The sequence below is a fragment of the Phyllostomus discolor genome, chromosome 4 (assembly GCF_004126475.2).
Source record: "Phyllostomus discolor isolate MPI-MPIP mPhyDis1 chromosome 4, mPhyDis1.pri.v3, whole genome shotgun sequence".
NCBI classification, from domain to species: Eukaryota; Metazoa; Chordata; class Mammalia; order Chiroptera; family Phyllostomidae; genus Phyllostomus; species Phyllostomus discolor.
The window spans coordinates 165,418,863-165,444,879 of NC_040906.2; the positions used below are offsets into that span (position 1 = coordinate 165,418,863).

At 36.5% G+C, this 26,017-nt stretch overlaps 1 protein-coding gene and 1 pseudogene across 1 annotated transcript in view; both read right to left on the reverse strand.

The window, feature by feature from the left end:
- Nucleotides 1-26,017, reverse strand: part of PDSS2 (decaprenyl diphosphate synthase subunit 2) — a 243,231-nt gene that overhangs the window by 83,084 nt on the left and 134,130 nt on the right. Inside the window, exon 3 of the mRNA XM_028510041.2 lies at nucleotides 17,459-17,657. Within this exon, the coding sequence (XP_028365842.1) occupies nucleotides 17,459-17,657 (199 nt within the window). The remainder of the gene's footprint in view (nucleotides 1-17,458; nucleotides 17,658-26,017) is intronic.
- LOC118500288 lies at nucleotides 18,266-19,512 on the reverse strand (annotated as a pseudogene).

The window sequence follows — 26,017 nt, forward strand, 5'->3', positions numbered from 1 at the left end:
ACCAAAGATAAGGAATATGTAGTGTCCACATGCACCTAAACCTTCGCACACAGATCTGATATAACTGACCTTTGGAATGAATTTCTTTCTTTTTTAAAAAATTTTATTTATTTTTTTAGAGACATGGGAAGGGAGGAAGAAAGAAAGGGAGAGAAACATCGATGTGAGAGACAAACATTGATCAGTTGCATGCCCCAACTGGGAACCAAACCCCCAACTTAGGCATGTGCCCAGACCCAGAATGAACTGGCAACCTTTTACTTTCTGGGATGATGCCCAACCAACTGAGCCACACTAGTCAGGGCTGAATAAATTTCTTAAATATTGATTTTACAGAACAGATTTCATGATAATATGTAATTGTCTCATTCTTTATTTTTTGGCAAGGGTTAACTACAATTCAATTATTATTTTTTAACTAAAAAACTGAAGTGATGCCTATAATAATAAGGTGTTGTGATGATTATGTCCTGGGCTTTAGTTACATTCTCATTATAAAAAACAGAAATTGAGAGAAGTAGGAGGTGGTAAAAAAAAATGACAAAAAATATATCCTCACTTACTATACAAAGATGTCTGTAAAATATTCTTAAGGATAAAAAAAGCTGGTTTCAAAACAGAATAGCATGATAGGTATTTTTAAGACAAAAATGAGGTCAATTTATGTGCTTATATATGCAGAGATAAAAGTATAAAAGACAAAAGGCCCTGACTGGGTAGCTCTGTTGGTTAGAGTATCACCCCAATACACCAAGGTTGCAAGTTCAATCTCCGGTCAGGGCACACACAAGAAGCAACCAATGAATGTATAAATAAGTGGAATAACACATCATTGTTTCTCTCTCTCTCAAATCAATAATAAAGGACAAAAGAGTATTAATAATGATAATGTATAAGTGGTAAGATTCCAGATGATTTTTAAATAATTTTTTTTTCCTTAGCTGTGGCTGGTGTGGCTCAGCAGATTGAGTGCTGGCCTCCAAACCAAGGAGTCGCTGGTTTGATTCCCAGTCAGGACACATGCCTGGGTTGCAGGCCAGGTCCCCAGTGGGGTTGCGTGAGAGGCAACCACATATTGATGTTTCTCTCCCTCTCTTTGTCCCTTCCCCTGTCTAAAAATAAATAAAATCTTTTTTTATTAAATTATACCTTATTTTACTTTTTTTAAAAAAGATTTTATTTACTTACTTTTAGAGAGGGAAGGGAGAGAGAGAGAGAGAGAGAGAAACATCAATGTGCGGTTGCTGGGGGTTATGGCCTGCAACGCAGGCATGTACCCTGGCTGGGAATTGAACCTGGGACACTTTGGTTCCCAGCCAGCGCTCAATCCACTGAGCTACGCCAGCCAGGGCAATAAATAAAATCTTAAAAAAAAAAGAGACCTGCGATTGTGTGCAAATTTAAAAAACAATGTTTCCTTCAACTTTTCTATGTTGCTTAAATTTACAATGTACTACATTTTCTTTCTCATTTTATTATACTGCTTTAATAATCAGATACAATAATAAACCTACTCTCACGGGTGGGGGCTTTTGGTCTCAGGAAGCTTCATGCTAAGCTATGTTCACAAATTGATTAATGTAATATACTCAATTGATAGTCCCTGGATTAGCAAAAGTAGGATTAAAAAGTGGTGTAAGCATTCTGTGCAGACAAATTGTTCCTTCTAGATAAATGTGACTCAGGAGTACTGTCAGTTAACATTTGACAGACGGAGTAAACTCACCAAACTTGTAGGTGTTTAACTAGTAAATCAGAACACTTCTGTTTGAGTAGACCACCTGTCCTAAGTTAAAAGTAAAACGCAACTAAATCTTTAGAAAAATGTTAACTATAAACAATGTGACTCAATTAAAGCTAGCTAGCATAAGCTAATTGAGCTGATGTATTAAAGCAGCTTAGTTGTATTTTATTTTACTTTAAAAAGGTGCTACATACACAATTTGCCTGTTAGGTATACAAGAACTGTGGAGGCTATTACAGATTTATAATCCTCTTTCAAAAACTTTCGCTGGAAAAGCTGTTTTAATGACGGTTTTTGCTACAGTGTGGAATGACAAGACAACATGCGATCCATCACTCTATTTAGGAAGCAAATGAACACGTGGCCCCTGGCTTTTACTACTCTCAACAGCTGCTAGCAAAGGAAACAGCCGTGCGCACACGCATCTGCAGAGCTGGTGGCATTAATTACACGCAAATTTACTGCACTCCTCCCCCCACCTTCAGGAACAAACAGCAATGCATACAGCAGTGGCAAAGGTAAAGTGTCCTTGGGGATGAATTATTTTTCATATACATCTTGGGAGAAACAAAAGACAAATTTAATGTAAATGTGTCCTTTTCAAAGAGCTTTGGCATTTGAAGAGATATTGTCAAGATTTTTTTTAAAGCCAGAAAACCTACATTGTCAATGAAAAGGTCTTACAGAAAAATACAGTTATAAAGGATGCTGAGTAGCCTGCTAATGGTAGTAATCAGAGCAGTTAGCAACAGTCTTTAGTTCCTCTTTATACAAATGGGCACAAAGTATTTGAGAGGTGCATTTAAAAACAGAAAGATTGACATTACCAATGTAAGGAAGAGAGGGAATGGTTAAGGAGCAGTGCAATCCCATATAGAAACCAATAATAATAATCTCTATCACTTGTAAAGCACTTTATCATTTATAAACTGTGTTTAAGCAAACTATCTCCATCCATGTGGATTTAGCCCTCGGTGCTCAGCCAGAGCTACCAGGCTGGCAGACTCCGTGCAGAACCAACCTTGAAAGAACACAGGGAACAGCAGCAGTGGCCAAGTAAGGGGTGAATCTACTCACCCACCACCTGGGCAAAAACAACCCAGATGAGCCCTAATCTGCAATGCTGATTAATATAAATGAGCAGCTTTAATAAAGCCATTGATGAAGCCTGTGAAAGGATGGTTCTCTCCACTCCTTCCCATCAGACAAAGACTAGGTTTAATGAAGACAATGATGAAAGGTCTGCTACAATAAACACACCGCTAACTCACAGGAGTTCTGGAGGAAGCTCCTAACTTGGCTTTTTGAAGGGAGCCTGTTCAATGCTGCCAAATGTGTAAGGCCGAGATTATTTGTGGGAGGGATGGCAATCTGTTCTAGTGAGCTGGAAGTTCTTTCTGGCTAAGAGGAAAGAGCAGAGAGAGAAATGGCACTGCAAATAGGACAGGTGCAGCAAAAACTCGGCAAAATTGATAATCTTAATTTTTAATTTAGAACAGCTGATACATTGGTTTATAACTTCTAACTACTGGTAGCATTTGTCAGAAAGGACTCAGGAAAATTTTGTGAACTAAAGAAAAGTATATAAAATCACAACTAATAAAGCTTGTAAGAAATAGTTCACAAGTTCAGGAGAATGGCTTGAATCTGAACTGCTGATAGTTAATATTATTAATGACTAGTGCACTCATTCCATTTGGTGATAGACTATTAATGTGCCTGGTACTGCACTAATGAAAGCAGGCACAGCCTCATAAAGATCAAGGCCGTTAACCTGTGTCTGATCACTTAGAAGGGTAAGGCACAGGTAAGCTGCATGACTCGGGGCCAGCCACATCCATTCTTGGGCTTCAATCTGCTTTACCTCCAGGTAAGAGGTGTCTGTGCTTTATCAACAGTAAGCCCCATGACCAGAAGTAACTAAATGTGCAGCTGTATACATTTTTTTATTCATAAAAACTTTAAGGAATAATTAGCCAAAAAAGTGGACTTCTTTTACTAACAGTAAAAAAGTAGTCCAACAATGTGGTCACCTGTTGAATGAAGGTGTATGGTTCTTGGCCTTCTGTTTGTCACTGAACAATGACAAATATTCATTTACTATTTAAACAATGATTAGTTCCCTGAAAAAGTGGCAGATAATTTAGAATGCTTAAATCAAGATTAACTTTTCATAAGAAATAAAGGAGGAGAGGCTTTCTCATAGGTTAAGAAAAATTAGTTGTGCCAAGTATCTAGTACTATTACAAAAACTGAAAATAGTAGCTGAGAGCTGAATGCTTAGTCATGAAACAAAAAAAGCAACTCTGATATTGTCATACAACAGTCAGAGTTTGACTTGCCACCCTCTCTCTGGGAACTGATGCATGTGAAGTCCGCTCCACATTAGTGTGTTCTCTGCGTCGTAGCATTACTATACAGTGTGCCTTGTTCTGACCGAACTTTCTCTTAGAAAATTCTATCTGTCATTTCAGTGATCGGCCCACTTTTTCCCACATGGCTGATAAGCTCCATTATTTTCAGTGATGCTTTCCAAGTGTGATTTTACCTAAAAGTTAAACTTGAGAAACACAAGTTCACAATGCAAAACTTTTTATTACAGTATATATTATAGCATACAATATCATAGGAACATACTAAGAAACATCATAGTACAATATTTCATCCACTGAACGGATGCTGCTGGCTAGAACACTGCCTAATAGTATCAACTTCCAAAATTTTAAAATCACAACCCACAGTAATAACTGTATTTTACATCATAACAAAGTATATATATTCATATAAAAATGAATGAAGCTTCATAAAAGTTCTATTATCCCTCTATTTTCTATTATATTCCATTAAAAAAGCATTGATATTGCCTAAATTGATTTCACCACCCACCAATAAACATGATGCAATCTGTGGTTTGAGACATTATCTTCTATGATGCTGATATATGTAATGCAGAGCTCACACACTGATTAGCCATCTTAATTGCACATGAAGTCCCAAACTTTTGGCAAGCTGTTTAAACACTGTTATTCTGAAATGTCTGAAAAGGTATTAATTTTCTTATCAGTTTATATCAAAACATGTTAATTAACTGAATGTAAACAGAGGCAGGAAGCAGGATGAAACAGAATCATTCCTGGGTACTGCGGGGCTGACTCTGTCTGGTGTGCATCGATCTTGTTGGTTTATAGCATATGCTGACTTTCAGCTTTGATCCTGCAAGCTTCATACGACAATTGGCTTAGACCCCATTGGAACAGAGAGTTAAAAATTTCAGGATTTTTCTGGGATTCACACATACATCTTGCAAATTTCAAGGATACCAGGTCTTTCGGTGGTAACACAAGTCACTTTTCAGCTCAACCAGTTCCCTTTAAATAGGGCCATTGTAAAAGGCAGAGATTTGTAATTTAGACACACCTCAAGGTTTACACTTCAAAGGCAGCCACAGAAATAAAAACATGAATCATATGCACTAAAATCGATGCATCTTGTCTAAAACTGTAATTGTATTCCTTCCAAATACCTCCACAGCTCTCTAAAATGTGTGATTCAATGTCATTCTAAAAATAACTTGGCCCTACTGGTACTACATTCTAAAGACGTCTTTAATATATCTCTATTTTATAAACAACTTTTCTGGTCTTTTTTATCCTTTCATATTTCATGCCATTCTCAGGATATGGTCATATGTTTTAAGTTCGGACCCTTTCGTACAACACTCAGAATTAGAGAATATTGGAGCAAGAATATAGGGGATGAAGATAATGCTGCCTTTATTTTTCAGATGAGAAAACTAAAAAAAAAATTCAGTTGTCTTTGCTTAATAGTTATTTCTCTAAAATATTTTCTAAAGTCTCTACTGATATTTATATTGAAGTATTTATTCCAATATTTAAAAACTAGAAGTTGTTTATTATATAAATCCCAGGATTGGTAACTGCAAAATTGCTGGCAAAAGAGTTTTCATGGTTCTTTGTTGGCTTGTTAGTTTTTGACTCTAGTTAAGCATGAGGATTTTGGAGCCAAATCGCCTGGATTTAGACAGCAGCTCTATCATTTAGCAGCAGCGGTACATCGAAGAAATGACTTAACCCTTTCCTGCATCTCAGAAGGGAATAAATGGGTTTATAAGCATAACACACTTACAACCGTGCTTCCTACATAGCAAGCACTCAATAAATATGTTAGTACTATTTAAAGATGTTTGGTAGTATTTTAATTAATATTAAATATTCTACATTATGTGGTTTCTACTTTCATTTGTAAAGTGGGGTAATTAAGACATTAGATAAATAGTCTGGAACAAAAAGAACTGAACCTGAAATTCTGACAGGTACAATGAATTATCCAATGTTAAATGGCCAATTTTAAAAAATAAAAGCCTGAGATAGGTCTGTCCACATCTCTTAGTAGCTTTATAGGTCATCTCTGAGGAGTAGGAAATAGCAAAATGCCTGTATAGCTCAACACATTATGAAAACATAAGAGATTCACAACAGTGTAGCTAAAGCTGCTGAGTACTGAAATAGTTGATCTGATATTCTAAGAGGGAAACTGTCCTCTAAAAACTAAAGACTGGACATAGAGTGCAGTTTTGGGGTTTACTGATGACTGATGGGCTTACTATGCTCAGTGAAAATGGCCCCAAATAAAGACAATTAAGCCACATGAATAATAAACAATTTAATGCATTTTTCAAAAATGCTTACAAGGAAACTTCTTTGGCAGAGCTATACTTTCCAACAAACCCACTTTAATGTTTTCACAGTTTACAGTATCAGAAATGACCTCAGGGTCAGGCATTTGTCAGTTAATGACCTGTTGGACTAATGGCCTTCAGCTTTGCCTTGGGCGCATAAGTCCTCCAGTAGGTCATTAGCTGCCAGAAAAGGACTCTTCCCCAATCACTATTGCTAAATAAATAAAATTTGCTCCTGGGTGAAGGCCTCATAAGCCAACTTTAGTTTAGAGTGATTTTTTTTTTTAGTGAGAATTTACAATTCTGAGGATTCAAGAAAATGATGGAAGTGCTAAAACCAAACTTTTATCAATCCAACTGAGCTGTATGAAGTTACTAATGAAAAGTAGTCATAGGAATCCTTTTGGATGCTCTTAAATTTTATTTTACTTATGCTGTTCAAATTCAGTAGTAATCTAATATAGGAGGTACCAGATTGATTACAAATGCACTGTTTCAGAATTTCATCTATAAGTCAAATGTTTGGAGCTCATACCACATTTTCCCAATATACAAGGTTATAAATGGTGGTTAGGTTCCCAGGACAGCCCACAAAAGCTTGGTTAGCCCCTACATTAAAAGTACTATACACTTATAATTAAAAAATAGAATAGAAAACCACAATTATTCAATACCTGTGGTTAAGCAAAATAAGAAAACAAAACTAAATAGGAAATGTTTTAAAAATGATCTTTGCCCTGGCTGGTGTAGCTCAGTGGATGGAGCGCGGGCTGGGAACCAAAGTGTCCCAGGTTCGATTCCCAGCCAGGGTATATGCCTGGGTTGCAGGCCATAACCCCCAGCAACCGCACATTGATGTTTCTGTTTCTCTCTCTCTCTCTCTCCCTTCCCTCTCTAAAATAAATAAAATCTTAAAAAAAAAACTAGTAAATTGAAAAATAAAATGAAAAAAAATTTATAAAAAAATGATCTTTAAGTATTGATGATTACAGGTAAATTTGGTTTAATAAGAGAATCGGGGTAAAGAAACTGGTTCTGTCTTATGCCTACTGCCTTTCTAATAGTATAATTTTCCTTTTTTCTGAATATAAGAGTATATCAACTTTAAACTCCATGTAAAGTTTCTTGGTTTATTTTCCCTCTTGAAAGAAGAAAGGAGAAGGCAAAAGGTAGATGGTGATTTTTCTGAATAACAGGTAAGAGTAGGAATGAAAAAATGGAAAGAGTGGAAATCAATTGAGTTGTAAACAGTAAGAGACAAAGAAAGGGCACTGTGTACAATTCTACCCAGGTGAAGAAAGGATGGGTAGAGAAGACTGAGGCAAGGTTGCTGAGGATGCAGAAGGAGGAATGAGCTATTCATCTGTCCCATCTGTTTGTAAACTCCTAACTTAGGAAGTTCCTTGAGTCAATTAGAAAGGCAAGAGAAGAGTACTGAATAATTCAAGCTGGAAAATGGACTTTTGGCTTTGGAGAAATAAAATTTATGTCACAAAAATAAAGGGGGGAAAGCCTGTTTAACTAATTTTATTTCTGGAAAGCCGAAAAAGGGATTTAGAAAAGTTGAGATTGCTAAGCGTGCTATAAAATAGCTATAATCAATATATTTCTATCTCTCATGGTCAACCATGGTATAGGATTCCGCTCCACCAATGTTTCAGAGGGTGTAATTTTCTTGAATATAGACTTTTTAAAATGGGCTTCTATGAATGTCAGGAATATGGAAGAAATGCTTTTCTTGCTCTTCTCCCTTGTCATCGATGTTTAACGTAGACACTCAGAGAAGTATTCATACCCATTTTGGACAATGGCATCTGACCTTCCTATGCCAAAAAGATGCTTGTTCTATAGCTTTATGGCACCAGAAGGGCAATGTTCAAGGTTTTAATGAGATAAATTTTAAACGACATAATATTCTGTCTTATTTCTAGTGTACTTCTAAAACACTAATTGCTTATCACTTTTACATTAAAGGATTTTACTTATTTTAGAGAGAGGGGAAAGATAGGTGAGGGAGCGCGAAACATCAATGTGCAAGAATTACATGGATCTGCCCTGGCTGGCGTAGCTCAGTGGATTGAGCTCGTGCTGCAAACCAAAGTGCCACAGGTTCAATTCCCAGTCAGGGCACATGCCTGGGTTGCAGGCCACGGCCCCCAACAACCACACATTGATGTCTCTCTCTCTCTCTCTCTCCCCCCTTCCTTCTCTAAACATGGATGAATAAAATCTTAAAAAAAAAAAAAAAGAATTACATGGATCTGTTGCCTTGCTCACTGGCCTGCAACCCAGATATGTGCCCTGACTAGGAAACAAACCAGCAACCTTTTGGTTTGCAGGCTGGTGCTCAATCCACTGAGCCACACCAGCCAAGGGATTATCTTTTACTTTAAAGAGCAAGGAATTAGGTTCAGACAATACAGTGGCAGTTTAATATGTGGTTATATAAGCACTTGACAAGAAAAAGCTATGGAAAAATTTGTTTGGGGATTTTGAAATTACACCGTATTTTTCAGACCATAAGACGCACCTAGGTTTTAGAGGAGGAAAATAGGAAAAAAAAATTTGAAGCAAAAAATGTGGTAAAATATTTAATAACATAAATAACACAATATTTCACCAATGTAAATGTAAACAGAACTCAACAGCAGCATTAACAACCATTATTCTTCCCAAATTTTGAGGGGGGAAAAGTATGTTTTATAGTCTGAAAAATTCGGTAATTTTATAATAGTGTTTTTTTATAGTGTTTTGACTTTTCTATTTAATTGATATGGAGATAGTTTCCTTTATTGTTACAATATATGACACTCCACTTACCTTCTGCACCACATTTACTCTAGTCATGAAAATCTACACTTGAATTGGGTATATGTAGAAAAGAACATTAACCTGAGGTGTCCAACTAGTATAGCTAAAAGATATTAATTCAATAATTTCCACAAGTAAAGTAGTGCTGACAAGACTATAAATATACAAAGTCACAATAATGCCTATTTTAAATGACTGTGATGAAAAACTTAAATTTCATATGATAAAGCATGTTTTTAGGTTTTACTTTTCAACATTAATTTGAAAATAAAATTAACAAATAAATATCAAATAACCAACAGTGGGCTCTTTATTAAAAATATATAGATGGTATCAAAGGAGGAGATTTATATGTATAAATTAAGTGTATTTATACAAACAAAATTCTTTCTTGTAAACAACATATTTATGCCTTTAGGAAAACAAAGTTAACATAAGGAAATACATCAGCTATGTAAGGAGTACATCTGTGCCACTGGTTATTTTGAAATATAAATCACTAATGCTTAATAGAGATATAACGAAAACATTCTGAGTGTTTAGAGAAGATCCAGGCTGACTCACAGTCTCTTACCTGATGTGTAGTGGCATAGTGACAGGCCTATTAAATGAAAATGACTACAAAGATTAAAAAAAATAACATTTGTGAACTCAATTCTTTAAATACTAGGGTTATCACTACATATATAAAATAAAACTGTGTTTCTTTAAAAAAAAAAAAGATGACAAGTGGTAATCCACAGTCTTATTTTCACTGTGGCTTAATCCTAAATACAAGTCCAGTCTACAAATACAAACCCAGTCTACACAGGGACCAGGAAAAACCTATAATGGTCAGCCAGATTTCTAAATTATAGTGCTTTCCCATTTCATAATTTCCTTCCAATTATTCAGCATGTTTCACTAATAGCTTGATGCTCAAGCACTAAAATTTTAGGTTCTGGCATGACCCCATCATTTCAGCATTCAGTGATATTCTACATGAATATAATATAGAACAACTTATTTCAATGGTCGGGGAATTTCCTGCTTAAAAAGAGGCATTCTGAGGTCTCTTAGCCCAGGGTTTTTATACAGTGAAGTACCAAAATAAAAAGTTGCCCTTTGGTTCCATAATTGAAAATGAATGAAAACCCAAGCATTAATTTTTAAACTCACTCTTGAATCCAAAATCTTGTTAATTCATGCTTATGTGACTGTAGTTATAACAGAAGACAATTAACCAGAGGATTAATATACCAATTTCTATACTTAGAGATATTTAAAAATCTAAGTGTTACCTAAGGCAATTACCTCGAAGACCCCTAATATCTTCAGGGAAAAGCCACAGGGAGAATAATTGACTTTGCTAATTTTACCCTTGGCAATTATAAAATAGCTCTGAATGTCATAGGACTACAGAATACTTCATCTAATCGTCTGTCCCAGGAGAAGTACAGAGATACACATATAACACAGAAATGCAGACAAGAGTCCAGTAGCACAAGAAAATGGAAAATTGATAGAAGTTATAAAAAATTAAAGTTGCTACAAATATGCTAGCTTTAATTACCAAGTTAAGTGCACACACTCAAAGAAAAAGTGGGCTGTCAGAAAAAAAAAAACTGACATACTATTGTATATACACAGAAATTCTATATTAAGTTCTGCCTGCTCACTCACTGCTGTGGTCTCTATTTACATTGCTATTGCTGATAATTTTTCTTTCTTATGAAAGAAAATAAAAACATCATTAAAGAGAAATCTAACTTTACCAAGACATGAACTATACACAGAGAACTCAAGAAAACTTGATGCTGCTCCAAAGAAATATTCACCACCATCTCCTCCCTTCTTCTCCAAAAACCTTATTAACGGTTAGTGTCATACTCAATCAACTTAAGCTTCTGGGAACTCATTTAATAAAGTAACTGAGATACAATAAAATAACTTAGATATAACTTCACTTTCCTAAAAAATATATTCTGATGGGAATACTGCCAGTATTTAAATAAAAGGAACTGGTTTTGGATATAGAAGATTTGCTTTATCAAAGAGAATTCTTGACTTCCAAGCACTTTAGTTACCCCTTACAATATCCTCAATTTAAAATACTTTTCAAATGATTTAGAAATCAGACATTATGATTAAAAAGGGGGTACTAAAAGTCTACAGTTGTAGAAGGTCCCTTACAGACCCCTGGACATGGTATTCAAGGTCTATCACAAAAAGTGAGTCAATGAAGCTTCTTTTAAAATGGACATTACAGAGCCTTCAATGCCCCTTTGGACAAAAAGGTGCAAAAGATCCATGTTTTGGAAGAACAGCAGAGTTGCAGAGAATAGAGTAAAAGCTTCAAGTCAGCACACAACTATCAAATTAAAAAAAATACCATGGCAAGAAAAAAAAAAGGAAAGAAAATTCCTCACCAGATAAAGGTCAAGAAAATGCAAATCTGCCACAAAGACATAGGACTCACTACAGAGGAAGCAAATGCCTGGTCATTTTTATTTCAAGGAGAAGCTTCAGGCTGAACTGCTCCTTGCATATGTTAAGTTTTTGCTTTTTGTTTTTGTTTTCTGTAAATCAAGTAGTGCTACTGAAATCCAGTATCTAATGGAGCAGATGGTGGAGGTCTCAGATTTTGGAACATTTATAGTGCTGCATCTGAATGCAAAACACCAAGAGTGGATTTCACAGGCTGTGAATCTGATTTGATTTTGATGGGAGTAAAATCTCCATTTTCTCTAAACTTGAAGCATGCTGAAAAAAAGAATGTGTGAATGATACAAGCTAAGAAAAAGGAGCACATTAAATATTATTCCCATAAAGCGAAGTGGTTAAAACAAGTGAATACTTGTTTGTGTCATTATAACATGATTACATTTATACTTAATACCACCATCTTCATCATATATAATATTTTGTCAGAATAGCTTAAAGCAAGTTAAGATTGATGATCAGAGAAATCAGAAATTTATCCAAAGGCAATGAGCTTTGGTTTCTTTACGGCAGGGGCCAGGCTGAGGGCTAATTACTAAAACGTAGACCTTAGTTACTCTGTCCAGAATATATCTCTTTCTCTCAGGTATGCGGGTCTACTCCATGAGTGGCCGGTGTCTGTGGCTAGAGTAGTTGAAGGCACCCAGAAACTAGACCAGACCTGTACTTTCTGAGACCTCCTCCTTTTCCAACTCAAAGTCCATCACAGACCACAGCAGGCATGGTAAAGAGGAAAGATGGACGGTGCAGTCAGAGAGTGGCTTCCAGGGACAATGGATCACTAACCTTCCACTAACATGTAAATTCCAGGAAAGGAGAGAATTTAATGAGACCCATCAACATAGACTATAAACATAGAAAATAGAATAATTTGAGGGTGAATAAAAAGAAAAGGAATGCCAAAATGGTAATAAATCTCTGGAGGGATATTTGAGAGGATCCATTTATATGGTGATTCATTTCTTCCTTTAGCTTCGTTTTCATGGTAAATATATATTATGTATTAAAGTGTTTTTTCTTAAGATTTTATTTATTTGTTTGTTTGTTTATTTATTTATTTTTTAGAGAGGGAAGGGAGGGAGAAAGAGAGAGAGCAACATCAATGTGTGGTTGCTGGGGGTCATGGCTTACAACCCAGGCATGTACCCTGACTGGGAATCGAACCTGCGACACTTTGGTTCGCAGCCCGTGCTCAAGGTTTTTTTCCTATTTTCTCCCTAAAACCCAGCAGGTCTGTTTCATGAAAAATATGTGCTAGCCAAATGTGTGATGGGAAGGCAGGACACAAAAACTCCTTGTCTCCCATGATCTCATCTCCCTGTGTCTTCCAGAATTGTGGCTGGACATATGGCTACCCACAGTAACGTGTACACTTCCTAGCCTCCCGCACAGCTAGGTGTGCCCATGCATTAAATTCTGACAATAAGATGTAAGCAGAAGGGTCTTGAATAACTCCTTAGAAATGTCTTTAAAATGGTGACATTATATAATTTATCATCTAAACTGGGACATTTGAGAGTAAAAGAATGCGGTAAAATTATTAAAATATTATACTTTTTGAAATATATACTTATATTGGTAGACTTATTAACTGGTTGTATTCAAAAACTATCTGCAAAAATAAAATTTCAAAAGAAATAAAAATAACATATATTCATACACAGTAAAGTAAAATTAAAAAAAGAACTTTATATTGGTGAGCTGAATATAAAAAATTGTCAGTAAAATAATTATTCTTGGTATACATTCACATGCTTTAATTTCTCAGTCTTATCTTTCCCTAATAGTGTGTCCCTGCCATTTTTCTGAAAAAATGTAATTTTAAAATTGTGGTATTTTAAAATAAAACTGCTAGCAATATTCTTCATAGTTGCATTTTAGGATTAATTTGAAATTATTGATACCTTCAATTGATTCTGGTTCATAGATCATTACACACACACACACACACACACACACACACACATTTATTTACTTATATCCATGCCTGAGGACATGCTTATTGATTTTAAAAGGGGAGAGGAGAGAAACAACAATGTGAGAAAAACATCTGTTGCTTCTTGTATGTGCCTTGACTGGGAATAGACTTTTAGGTCCATGAGATGATGCTCTGAGATACGTGGGTCATAATGGACCATAATGTTTTAAACTGAGAAAATGCTCTTCTACAGGTTCTGAGTTACCTGGTAAGCTCAGAGCTCTTTTGTAAATGGAGGAGACACTCAATTCTAATTTTTTCATATCGAAAAGTATAACTGTTTCAGCTTGAATATTTTCAAGATACTCCCTTTTTGCTTCCTTAAGAGTACCTTTCTTTGACAAATATTTTTATAAGAAAAAACTTGTTAAATAAATCATCTCTTATGACTCTTTTAAATGTTTCACCAAAATCAGATGCTACAAAACCTGGGCCTTCTCAATTTTATTTCATTCATGTGTAATGTATAATTTTTTCAAAAGAGAAGCACTACCAAAAGATTCTCCCTGCAAGGTAAGATACTCCAAATCACAACTATAGAAATGCAAATTTTATTCTTGTGTAGCATTTTAATTCTTACTATTTATTTTGTTCCATTCCTTCTTTGCTTATGTATGAAAAAATCCCAATAGAAGCTTTTTATTCATTGTAATTCTCTAATCGGTTGTTCCATTTCCTGAATTCGCTATAAGATTTCCCACTGAGTTTGAACAAAATGGCACCAAAATTTTAACGACTCATGACAAAATTCAATACCATTGTTGGCTATAAAGGTTTGTAAATCTGACCGATGATGGCAGCAAAGAGAGAAGGCACATACACCTGTGCTGGAGCGCATTTCTGTATTCGACACCAGCTACGTCCCCAAATCTTAGAGTCCAGACACTCTCGCTGTAAAGATGTTTGTACATTTTTATAACAATAGCTTCCATTTCAATTACTAGAATGTTGACACTTGTTTGGATGCCACTATGAATCACGGATATGCCACAACCAATCCCAACTACTCCACAGGGTTCTCAGTATAGTATGAACATTGTTTTTACCGCAACACTGTGTGTGCTTCAGCAAAATTTGTACTTTTATTATTACAAACGAATAATTTTATCTTTAATGTTGAAGCTTTAAACTGAATTTCCAATTTTACTTATAATGACTTTAGAATATACTCCCAAAAGTTTTACCTTAATTTCATGAATGGATGGAGAAAACACATATTTTTAGAATTAACTAAAATAATTTAGTAACTTGAAGTACCTGATGACACTCAACTAAAACAAGAATTATTTAACTATTTGCAAGTTCTTCTACCAATGAATCTAAAAACATAATGCTATTGATTCCCTTTTCCCATGTGCATGAAAAAACTTGAAGTTGAAAGGGAGTAAAATTAATTTAGAAGAACAGTCATTTATCTAAATAAAAGTTAGACTTCACAGAGTGGAATGCATATATACTTTCTGAAGCAGCATGCGTTACGTCATCACTTTCAGAATTCTTCCTAAAGTAACCACTAACTTTGGAAGCTGCCCTGGGCACTTTTTCAGCAGATTTGACTCCTGTGTTTTCCTGAGTTCAGTGACACCACCAAGGTCACCACAATGGACAGGAAATGTCAACAAATATTTTGTTCAAGTTACACATTCCTTAGTAACTCTCTTGAGAAACAACAATCCAGTATTTTTTTTAAAAAATGAAATATATACTTTTATTTTTTTAGCTTACTGCTGCCAAAGCTTTATTGCAAAAACAAAGTGTTGCCAAATACTCAAATACCATTTGAGGTGTATAATGCACACCCATGTTTTGGGCCCAAAGTTTCAGGAAAAAAAAACTTTTGTTTTAATTTTTAAATTCAATTATTTATTTATTTATATTTCGAAACAAAACTGATTATCGTATTCCAATGTATTATTTTGCATAAGGATATTGTTATTGCTTTCTAGAGTTATACTTTTAATGCATAATCATAAATAAAAGAATTAAAAACATTTATATAGATACGGAATTAGTGCTACCCATGCATATCCTTATTTTTCCCCTCAAAAATTTTGGGCAAAAACGTATATGTTATACATGGCAAAATACAGGTAGTCATAGCTTTACATTACACAAGCAAGCATGCTCAGTCTACTCGTTACTCACTCCACACCACCTTGATTTCCCACACGTGTTTCATAGATGCCAAACCTCTAACTTCCTTTGTTTCCCACTGAGTTTTTGGACTGGTACCTGATGGCCTTGTGGTTCTTAAAGGCCATGCATGGGCCACAGTATACTGGATGATACACCAAGTGGCCAGTGGCGTAGCAGTGTCAAATGCTTCTCCTACCACCTGAGTCAAAGGAGTGAACTGTCCCAAGATATTCACTATCAGTAATTGCCCTGCATTCTCTCCTTCACTGGAGGTATCTGAAAGGGTGGGGAAAGTGATGAGTTATTGCTGGTTGTCTTTCAGATTTAACATTACACCTTAACAGAACTATCCACTATACATGGGTTTCACATACTACACTAGAAAAAAAAAACTGAGGCAAAGGCTGGAAATGTAGAGTGGAAATCTAGAAAGATCTAGAATAAATCAATGCTGATTTATTCTAATACAATTTTTGATGATTACTCTCTGTTAAAAAATAAAAAATCCAGGACAAATGCTAAGTCATATGGGATTCTGGGACAGCAGACTTACACTGAGACTGACCCTAGCAACCAGGATGTACATTCACTTGACCTTCAAGGGAAGAGGATCTGCCTTTCTCTGCCCTTCCTTCTCCTCCCTCCTATTTGCTGGAGTGAGAACACAATGGCAGCCTCCCTGGGATATAAAGTAGTAAGACAGGGATGGCAAGCAGTAAGAAGAAGCCTGGGTTCCCGACTGTAGAATCATCATGCCAGCCTTGGACTACCTACTGCTAGATGCTTTTACAGAAGGAAAAAACCTCCCATCTTGTTTCAGCCACTGTTGTTTTATAGCCACACCTAAGCCTAACGGATAGATAAGAAACGCCTTTAAAGTTTTCTAGAAAGCAGCTTGGTAACATGTATCAGGAATACTAAAAATGTTCAAACCCTATGAACCACTTCGAGGTATTTATCGTAAACAAATAACCTGGAATGAGAAAAATGGATGTGTAAAGATGTTTACTGAAGATCTATTTATGATAGCAAAAATTAGAAGCAATCTAAATGTCTAAAAATGAGAACTTTGTTAAATAAATATTACATCTAAATAGTTAAATATTGTACAGCCATGAAAAAGTTTATGAAAAAGTTAATAATATGAAAATGCCCACATCATAATATGAAATGGGGAAAAATAGGCAGGATTAAAAAACCCCTTATACATGCAAGTTTTCACCTGTTACTAAAAAATCCACATATATACAGGTATGAGTAAATAAACAAAAGAGATGGGGAAAATACATGAAAATATTAACTAACAGTGATTATCCCTGGATAGTGAGATTTAATATCTTCTTTATATTGACTATTTAACCGTATCCTATAATTAACAAATGATTTCATCTGTAACCAGAAAAAAACAGAAACAAACTTCAAAATTCTTTCCTAGCACTTCCCGGTTTTCTCTGGTGTTGACACTGCCCCCCCCACCATCCTCACGGCTTCCCCGAGCGTCTGCATACGGGGAGTTGGGGCTGCAGGGTGCACCGCCTCTGTGGCTGCTGCAGCCGACCCAGAGTCGCCTACAGGCCGTCAGACACAAGCAAGCCCTGCCCAGTTTTACCTTGGTGTTCTGTAGCAGAGCTAGTCCGTTGCAGGCATTTGCTAGAAGAAAGTCTCCACTCAAGATAGCTATTTTATTTCCAAAGTGCATGTCTTTCAGTGGCCCATCAGAAGACTGCAATTCACTTAAATTTACTATCCCACGATGTACAAGGAGAGCGGTATGGATAAGTTCTGTGATCTCTGCCAAACTTCTTTGACTAAAACATAAAGGTAAAGCTTGTCAGAGAGTCAAGAATACTATCTTATCACTAATGCCAGACTTCAATTTTTGACAATAAAATATTTTTAGATTAGTTTTTTAGGTTGTTTCTTTTTAATAACTTCATGTAATTGAGGTATAAATGGTACATAACATTATATTAGTTTCAGGCATACAACACAATGATTCAACATTGATATCCATTGTAAAATGATCACCCCAGTAAGTCTAGTCAACACCTATCACCACATATAATTATACATTTTTTCTTCTGATAAGAACTTTTAAGATCTACTCCCTTAACAACTTTTATATGTACAATGCAGCATTTTAAACCATTATCACCATGCTGTAGAACATGATCTATTTCCATGATTTATTTATTTTATAACTAGAGTTTGTTTGTGATAACCTTTCGACCACCTACACCCATTTCACCGACCTCCACCCCCCTGCCTCTGACAACCACAAATCTGCTCCCTGTATCGAAGAGTTCAGGTTTTTGTTGTTTTTAGATTCTACATATAAGTGAGATCATACGGTATCTGTCTTTCTCTACTGTATGACTTATTTCACTTGGCATTTTGAAGTTTGTCGCTTTTTTTTAAGGTTTCAAATGTACTTTATTTCTTTAATCGTTCTATATTTTACTGGGTACACAGTCCTTTTACTTGGCATCAATTTTGACTTGGTTTTAAAACAATTCACTATTACACCAGCTGAGATGATTACTGATCTCTTCATTCCTTTTGGGTAACTCTGCCGAAAGGGGACAGGTTCCACGGTAGTCCAATTTGTATGCTGTACAAGTCCATATAGTGTCTCCACTAGCTAATACAGCATTACCATATATGTCATAAAAATCAGGTATACATTTGTGATGGCTGTGCCTTGCCATTTTTTGCTGAATGCTTTGAACTCAGAAAAGACTTAATATGTTTTGGGCCAAGGGAAACATTGCAAAGCTAAAGACAGAACTGTAACAAGTACAGCTGCTGGTCTGGGGCAGCTTTGAGTCCAGTGCCCTTACAAAAAGACTTTCAGAAAGTTTTTAATAAAGTAGTTTGGCATCTACATGTAAGCAGACCTTGACACCTTTCTTCTTGATAACATTCTCCACTCTCTGCCTCAGCAGTCACCAGGATTCCCAGAGCTGGCCAGTCAAGGGCTACCCTTCACATTCTCTTTACTTTGTCCTCAGTGGAACTTTACTATGTCTGTAACTTTAGGATTTCTGAGAATCTGTACTAGTATCTAATAGAATTCCAATATAAGTGGGAATGTAATTTGTGCCAGACATTATGCTAATTACTTTTTTACATTACCTTATTTAATCCTAAATACAAAAGAAGAATAAATTCATGGTTTAGATTTAAACCTCACTACATGTCCCCCCCTCCCAAAATCACCAAGGATGATGACATATAAGACTACTGAAAAGTTAATGGAAAATATATTTGTAAAAGGAACTAACATTTAATGTTATCCTTTAAAAGAACAACTAAATGAAAGGAATAAAAACATATTTTATTAGAACCCTGCAAATGTTTTCTAGTTTGCAAACCCATTCACTATATAAATCTGTATTGTTACATTTCACAAAAATTGAACAATGTGATTATGGGCAAGTATAAAACTCAAGACAGGTTAAGCATTGGATAAATCTTCCATGCAGTTCAGTTTATGCACATAATAACCAGGCAAGCAACAAACTGTAGTTGTTTTGAGTTACCCTAAGGATGAAAATGAATGACTGTGAACTTTTAATAAAGACATCTGTAATCATAAAACAGCATTCATTAAATAAATAGCAATCTTTAAAAGCCACATGGCCAGAAGCAACAAACAAGGGTGATAATAAAAATGAAAACCCATCATCTGTGCCATACTCACCATTTACAAAGAACTTTCATTTACAGTATCTACTTGTGATTCTAATTATAGCACGACTGGAGAGGTTCAACACTGGATCAAGAACATTCTGTTTATACAGGACAAGGCTGGAACTCAGAGTCACTGTCGGAGTGACCAATGACCATTTAAAGTGTGTATTTACCTATTGAATAGTAAATTAGTAGATGGGGTGGGGGGCTAGATTACCAATGTTACCAACACCAGTGTGTGCCCACCAGAAATAGTGCCACTTTCATCCTTAGCACCACAGCAGAGAATTTTTCTGGAGAAAGTGTATTATGAGCAGACTTGACTCTTTTGCTCATAGTAACTGGGAAATGTAGTCAAGTTGTTTCCAAATCACTTGGTCAGAACCAAACCAAGAGAATCAGTCCAATAAAGAATCTAGATAACAGTTCTAATCCCAACTATAACCTTGGACTGTGGGTAAATCCTTCAGACTCTCAGACGCTTGGTTTCCTCACTACTGGAATGACAGGAACTGGAAAAACAGTTCCTTCCAGTTCTGAAATTAAGGGATTTCAGTTCTAAAATTTAATATTTAGTTCTAAAATTCTAAGATTTGAGGGTTAAAAAATTACTTGGCAGTTAATAGTTTAGAAAAGACCAAATTATTGCTATCATTGGTACATACTTTTCTACAGAAGATAGAAATAGAATGATTGGTCGCTTGAAATCCGTCCTGTAACTACATAGAACTGTGCACTTAACTTCTAAGATTTATCATCAGATAAACAACCCGGATCACATTGTGCAAGAGTCTATTTTGTGTGCAGCAAAGCAGCAGTATGAAAGACACGGGAATATTTCCTTCTCATTATCTTATTCCTATTTTAGCCATCTAAAGCAATCCAGTCAACTTTCAAAGTACCAGATTTAAAAAATTATCTTAAATAAAGGTCATTTATGCACATACATTTCAGTATTTTTTATGCTAAATCTTGATTGAAAAAGAGTCACAGATGAATACCACTTATGTTAAGTAATCAGAGTAAGGAAGCAATTACCACTTTGGATGTAACCCAGAGGATTAACTGATGTTTTCACAGGAATTTTCACCAAATTACTTTCTTTCAATTGTATGTTAAACAATCTCATGTGTTTTTATCCATTTTCTTCCAACATGCCTCCAAGATTTTTAGCATTCTTAGCTTTAGAAATAAGGATGGCAGACACTGCTAGTTACCTATTCACTCTTTCCGTTCTCACTACCAACACACCTTTGATTATATTTGGAGTGACAATGTACTCACTTAAAAACTCTCACCTCCCCAAGATCCCCTGAGGCTAGAAGTGATCATGCAGCACAGTCTGGCCAATGGATGTAAGTAGAAGTTCCGTGAGTAAAGTTTCTGAGAAATCTACTGAGTTCCTGATATAAGGGGACAAATTCGGCTGCTGTGCTCCTTTGGCCTTTTGGGCTAACCCCTTCTTGCTGTCCAGAATACTGCCCAACTGCCCGGAGGCTCAGCAGAGACCTAAGGATCCTAAATAGGGCTCCCAACCACAGAACGGTGAGCAGGAGGAATGGAGGAGCCTGGGCCCCCGATGACCTCTTTAAGTCAGCTCTGATGTGCCCATTTCTAGACATTTTGTTTTCTGAGAAAAGTAAACACTGCACTTCTTTAAGTTCTGTTTGTTAGAGTCCTTTTATCTGCAGCTAAATAAATTCCTGAAAGAGAGTCAATAAAAATTATATTACCACAAAAATAGTGACGATATTTTATGTTCGTATTTCTGTACTCTGGTTTTATTTACCTAATATTATCTTTTGAAGATAGTTCCATATATTACTTACAAATAGAGAATCTCCTTGCTCTATTTAATATCCATCTCTACAGATAGGTTCCTTGTGTGGATGTGCCATGCAACTTTTGCTGCTATTGGGTGAATGATAAATCTGTATTTGTTTATAGTTTTTTAAAGAATCAGCTCATGTGTCACTTCTATGAAGTCTGCCCTCAATTCCCCAGAGTTAACTCCTTCTGTGCTTGAGAGCCTCTGAACATAGCTCAGTCACTTATTATACTACACTGTAATTATTTCTTTAGTCTCCTCCCTTCCTGCCACTTCTCTCCCTCACTACACTGTAAATTATACTGCCCTACTTTCCTGGCTCCCTATAAATATTTGTTAAATGAATAACTATTTACTTGGCAATCAACTGTATAAGGGTACAGAGGATTGTTATTACTCTTAACAGTTTCAAAAGGGAAAGAATGACATAAACTTAAAAGTCAGGTTTACAGAATCAGAGATGGAAGTGACTCCAGAGGTCAATTAACCTCAATCAACCCTTTCCAGGGATGACTGACAACAAATTACACAGCCAGGTCTGCTGATGAATAGTTTTAATTATTAAAAATTGTTCCTAATATAAACTTGAAATCTCTCTAAATGTTTTACATTTTTAAGACGGTGTTAAAATATTAGAAGGATCAACTGTGTTTCACCACACAAAGATGATCAAAGACAATGGAGTCTTCTCTTTCCTTCGTATTCTGTTTATTTTTTCTTCCTCCCTCACTCTTTGCTTTCCCTCTTCTTTTTAAAAAAAGACTTTATTTATTTACTTATTTTTAGAGAGGAAGTGGGGGAGAAAGAGAAGAAGAGAAACAATCAATGTGTGGTTGCCTTTCACACACCCGCCAACCAGGGACCTGACCTGCAACCCACACATGTGCTTTGACTGGGAATCAAACCTACGATCCTTTGGTTTGCAGGCCAGCACTCAATCCACTGAGCCACACCAGCCAGGGCTGATTCTCTCTTTACCTTTAACCTTTGACATTTACTTATGATGTGTCTTGGAATGGGACTTTGTACATCCATCTTGTTTGGGACTCTCTGAGCTTCCTGGAATTGTATGCTTATTTCCTTCACCAAATTAGGAAAGTTTTTTTTTTCATTATTTTTTCAAATAGATTTCCAACACCTTGCTCTTTCTCTTTTCCTTCTAGCACCGCTATGATGCAAATGATAGACCTCTTGAAGTTGTCACAGAGGCTACTTATACTATCTTCATATTTTTGGATTCTTTTTTCTTCTTGTTGTTCTGATTGGTTGTTTTTTCTTCCTTATATTCCAAACCATTGATTTTATTCTTGGCTTCATCCACTCTACTGTTGTTTCCCTGTAAATTGGTCTTTATTTCAATTAGTTTATCCTTCATTTCTCACTGGATCTTTTTATTTTATGCTGTTGAGGTCCTCACTAAGTTCCTCAAGCATCCTTACAGCCAGTATTTTGAACTCTGCATCTGAAAGACTGCTTATCTCCATTTTATTTAGTTCTTTTTCTGGAGTTTTGATGTGTTCTTTTATTTGGGCCATGTTCTTTTGTCTCCTTATTTTGGCAGCCTCCCTGCATTTGTTTCTATGTATTAGGTAGAGCTGCTTTGACTCTGTGTTGTGGTAGTGTGGCCTAATGTAGTAGGTGTCCTGTAGGATCCAGTGGCACAGCCTCCGCTATCACCCAAGCTGGGCACTCAAGGTGAGCCCTTTGTGTGGGCTAAGTACGCCCTCCTCTTGTAGTTGAGCCTTCATTGCTATTGGCAGATCAATAGTAGGGATTTACCCAGGCTAGTCAGCTGCAAGGATTGTCTTCGACCACACCACATACCACCAACCTCTGACCTCTGTAGAGGATCAGCTGTGTAGGGCAGGGTGGTGGTGCTGTGATGTGGTCTGTAGCTGTCCACTGGGTGCACTGGCCATGGGGTTTACCAGGTGGTGCAGGCCAAGGTCAGCCCCCAACTGTGTTTTGCCTGGGTCCATCCTTCTTGAGCTATAAACCTATCTGAGATGGCTGCCACTTGTGCTGGGCTTGAGCCTAAGCTGTGAACCTAATTTGGCTGCTGCTAGTCCCAGGCCTGGGGCTCAATGAGGCCAGCTGTTGCTGGTTTGAGAGGGTTTAGGAAGTTTTGCAGTTTGAGTCAAGACCAGCTATTCATATGGAAAAGCAGCTTGGGTGGGCCCATAAATTGGGTGGGGAGGAGTCTCTGGGGATCTCCAAGGTGGGTCAAACATTGTTGGCCAGATTTTTGGAGTTTAAGATATGTCACCAGCTTTCTGGCTTTGTGAGGGGAGGGTTTATAAAAGGGGCAATGGCCTTTGCTTGCCTTGATGGCAGACACTAGTTTCTCCCAGCATGCCACTGGTGACTTTCAGCTGCTACTCTGGTTCTGGAGCCCAGATGGAGGAAGTCTGAGTAAGTGAGTCTTGTGTGGGTTCTTTAATAGGAACTTCTTGGGGTTCCAGCAATTTCTTCCACTGACTCAATCCCCACTGGTTTTTGTAGCCAGAAATTGTGGGGACTTATCTCCCTGGCACTGGAACCCTGGGCTTGGGAGATGGGTGTGGGGCTAAGACTCCTTGCTCCAAGATATCCCTCCCCAATTTATCTCCCCGACACGTGGGTGTGAGATCAGCCTGTTCCGAGTCTATGCCCCTCCAACCAGTCTAGATGGATATGGTTTCTTTAATTCTATAGATGTCAGACTTCCATTCAACTCAATTTCTGACAGTTCTGAGTGATGACTGTTCTATATTTTAGTTGTAATTTTCTTGTGGTTGTGCAAAGAGGCAAGCTGTGTTTACCTATGCTGCCATCTTAAAAGATGAATCATTTTTACAAAAGATGTTGGGCAATGGTTATTGATTGAGGAAAAAAAAAAGTTAGACCCTTACCTTACTTTACAGGATAAAAAATTTTCAGATTAAATATCTAAATCTGAAAAAACAAACGTACAAATTTAAGTCCAAAAGTAAAAAAATAAAGTATTTGTATCACATACAACAGAAGCTTATATTAAAATATGTATAGAACTCGTCCAAATTGGATGAGAAATTGATAAGGAAAAGATAAACAGCTAAAGGGCAAAATGGGAAAGAATATGAAGAAGTAATTCTAGAAGCAAATGGCCAAAACCACATAAAATGATACTCAACCTCACAAATAATTTGGAAAAGTTGCATTATAATAATAATGAAATAATATTTTTAGTCCATTAGCTTTGCAAAAATGGGAAAATTCATAAATGAGTCAAGCAGGAAGATGAAGAAACCATTAAACTCATTATTTAGCAACCTGCTCAAAACTGGTGGCTCCTCATCTCACACAGAGTAAATCCCAATGTCTCTACAATGGACTTCAAGGTCAAAGGTAATCTGGCCCAGCAAATCTATGCCCTTACCTCTTCGACTTCATTTACTACTCTCTTCCCTCCCCAATCACTCTTCTCCAGCTACATTGGCTTCCTTGGTGTCTCTTGAACTTGCCAAGCCTGATCTTACCTAAGGGCTTTTGCCCTTTCCTCCCTCTGAACCAATCTTCTCTTAGAGATCTGCAAGGCTTAGTCACTGGCTTCTCTCAGGTCCCTTCACAGCTCACTTGATCAGCGGGGTCTTTCCTGAGCACTCCATTTACGACAGCTACACTCCCATCCTCAGCAACATTCCCATCCTCGCAGGCTCTCCCAGTCTCTCCCAGTCTCCACTTCCTCATTTTCTTCCTCCACAGCACTTACTGCCATCTGACTCGCTGGCTGTTTTGTGTTTTGTTTCTCTCTCCACAGCCCCACAGAGGACAGCTCCACAAGGGCAAAGAATAAAGGAGGGAGGGGGGAAGCGGAGTAAAAGAATTCCTAAGATATACTTCAAAAATATCAAAACTCAAAAATATCAAGGCATATGAATAAAAATTAAAAGTATATGCTTTTAATAGCAGGTAAAACAATCTTTCACAGTGCAACTTTTAACTAATTATGTGTCAAATATTAATTTTTTACAAGTAAGCCAGACCCAAAATTCTAAGAAATTCATTGCAATAATTCCAGAAACATAATGATTTTCCTTTTTTGCCATTTATTCATGCTGATACCTAGCTGAAAACAGGACTCTGAATCTTGGGTTTGCCATAAGCACAGCATTCAAAACTAAATGAAAATGCCAAAGCTGTAGGACGCAGTAATGGTGACCTCCAGATAGAGACGGAATCGGAAGTGCAAGGTCTGAAAAGAATGACTAGGCCTGGCTTCCAGCTCTCACCACACACAGTGGGCGATCACTGGAAGTAATGGTGAAGGCTCTGTGTCTTGTTTAGGAAAACTGACTGACATTTTAAGTTAGACCAGTTTGCAGCTGGTCTCATTCAAAGAGATTAGATACTTGAGTCTATGTTGGAATCTTGTCATGCCATGAAAATACAAGGTTTGGAAGTGAAGGGCAAAACAAGACAAAAATCCTTAAGCAGAAACCTTCAGTAAAAACCTTTAAAACAAAGTTCTCCCATATTCAGTACTGTGATTTTGAATTACTGGGAGTTTTGCAGAAATATAATTTAAAAATAATCATACATTAATACAAAGTCTTATCTCTCTTGACATATTTCCAAAAATTAAAGCTCAGTATTTTTTATATTTTTAAATAGATTATATATATTTAA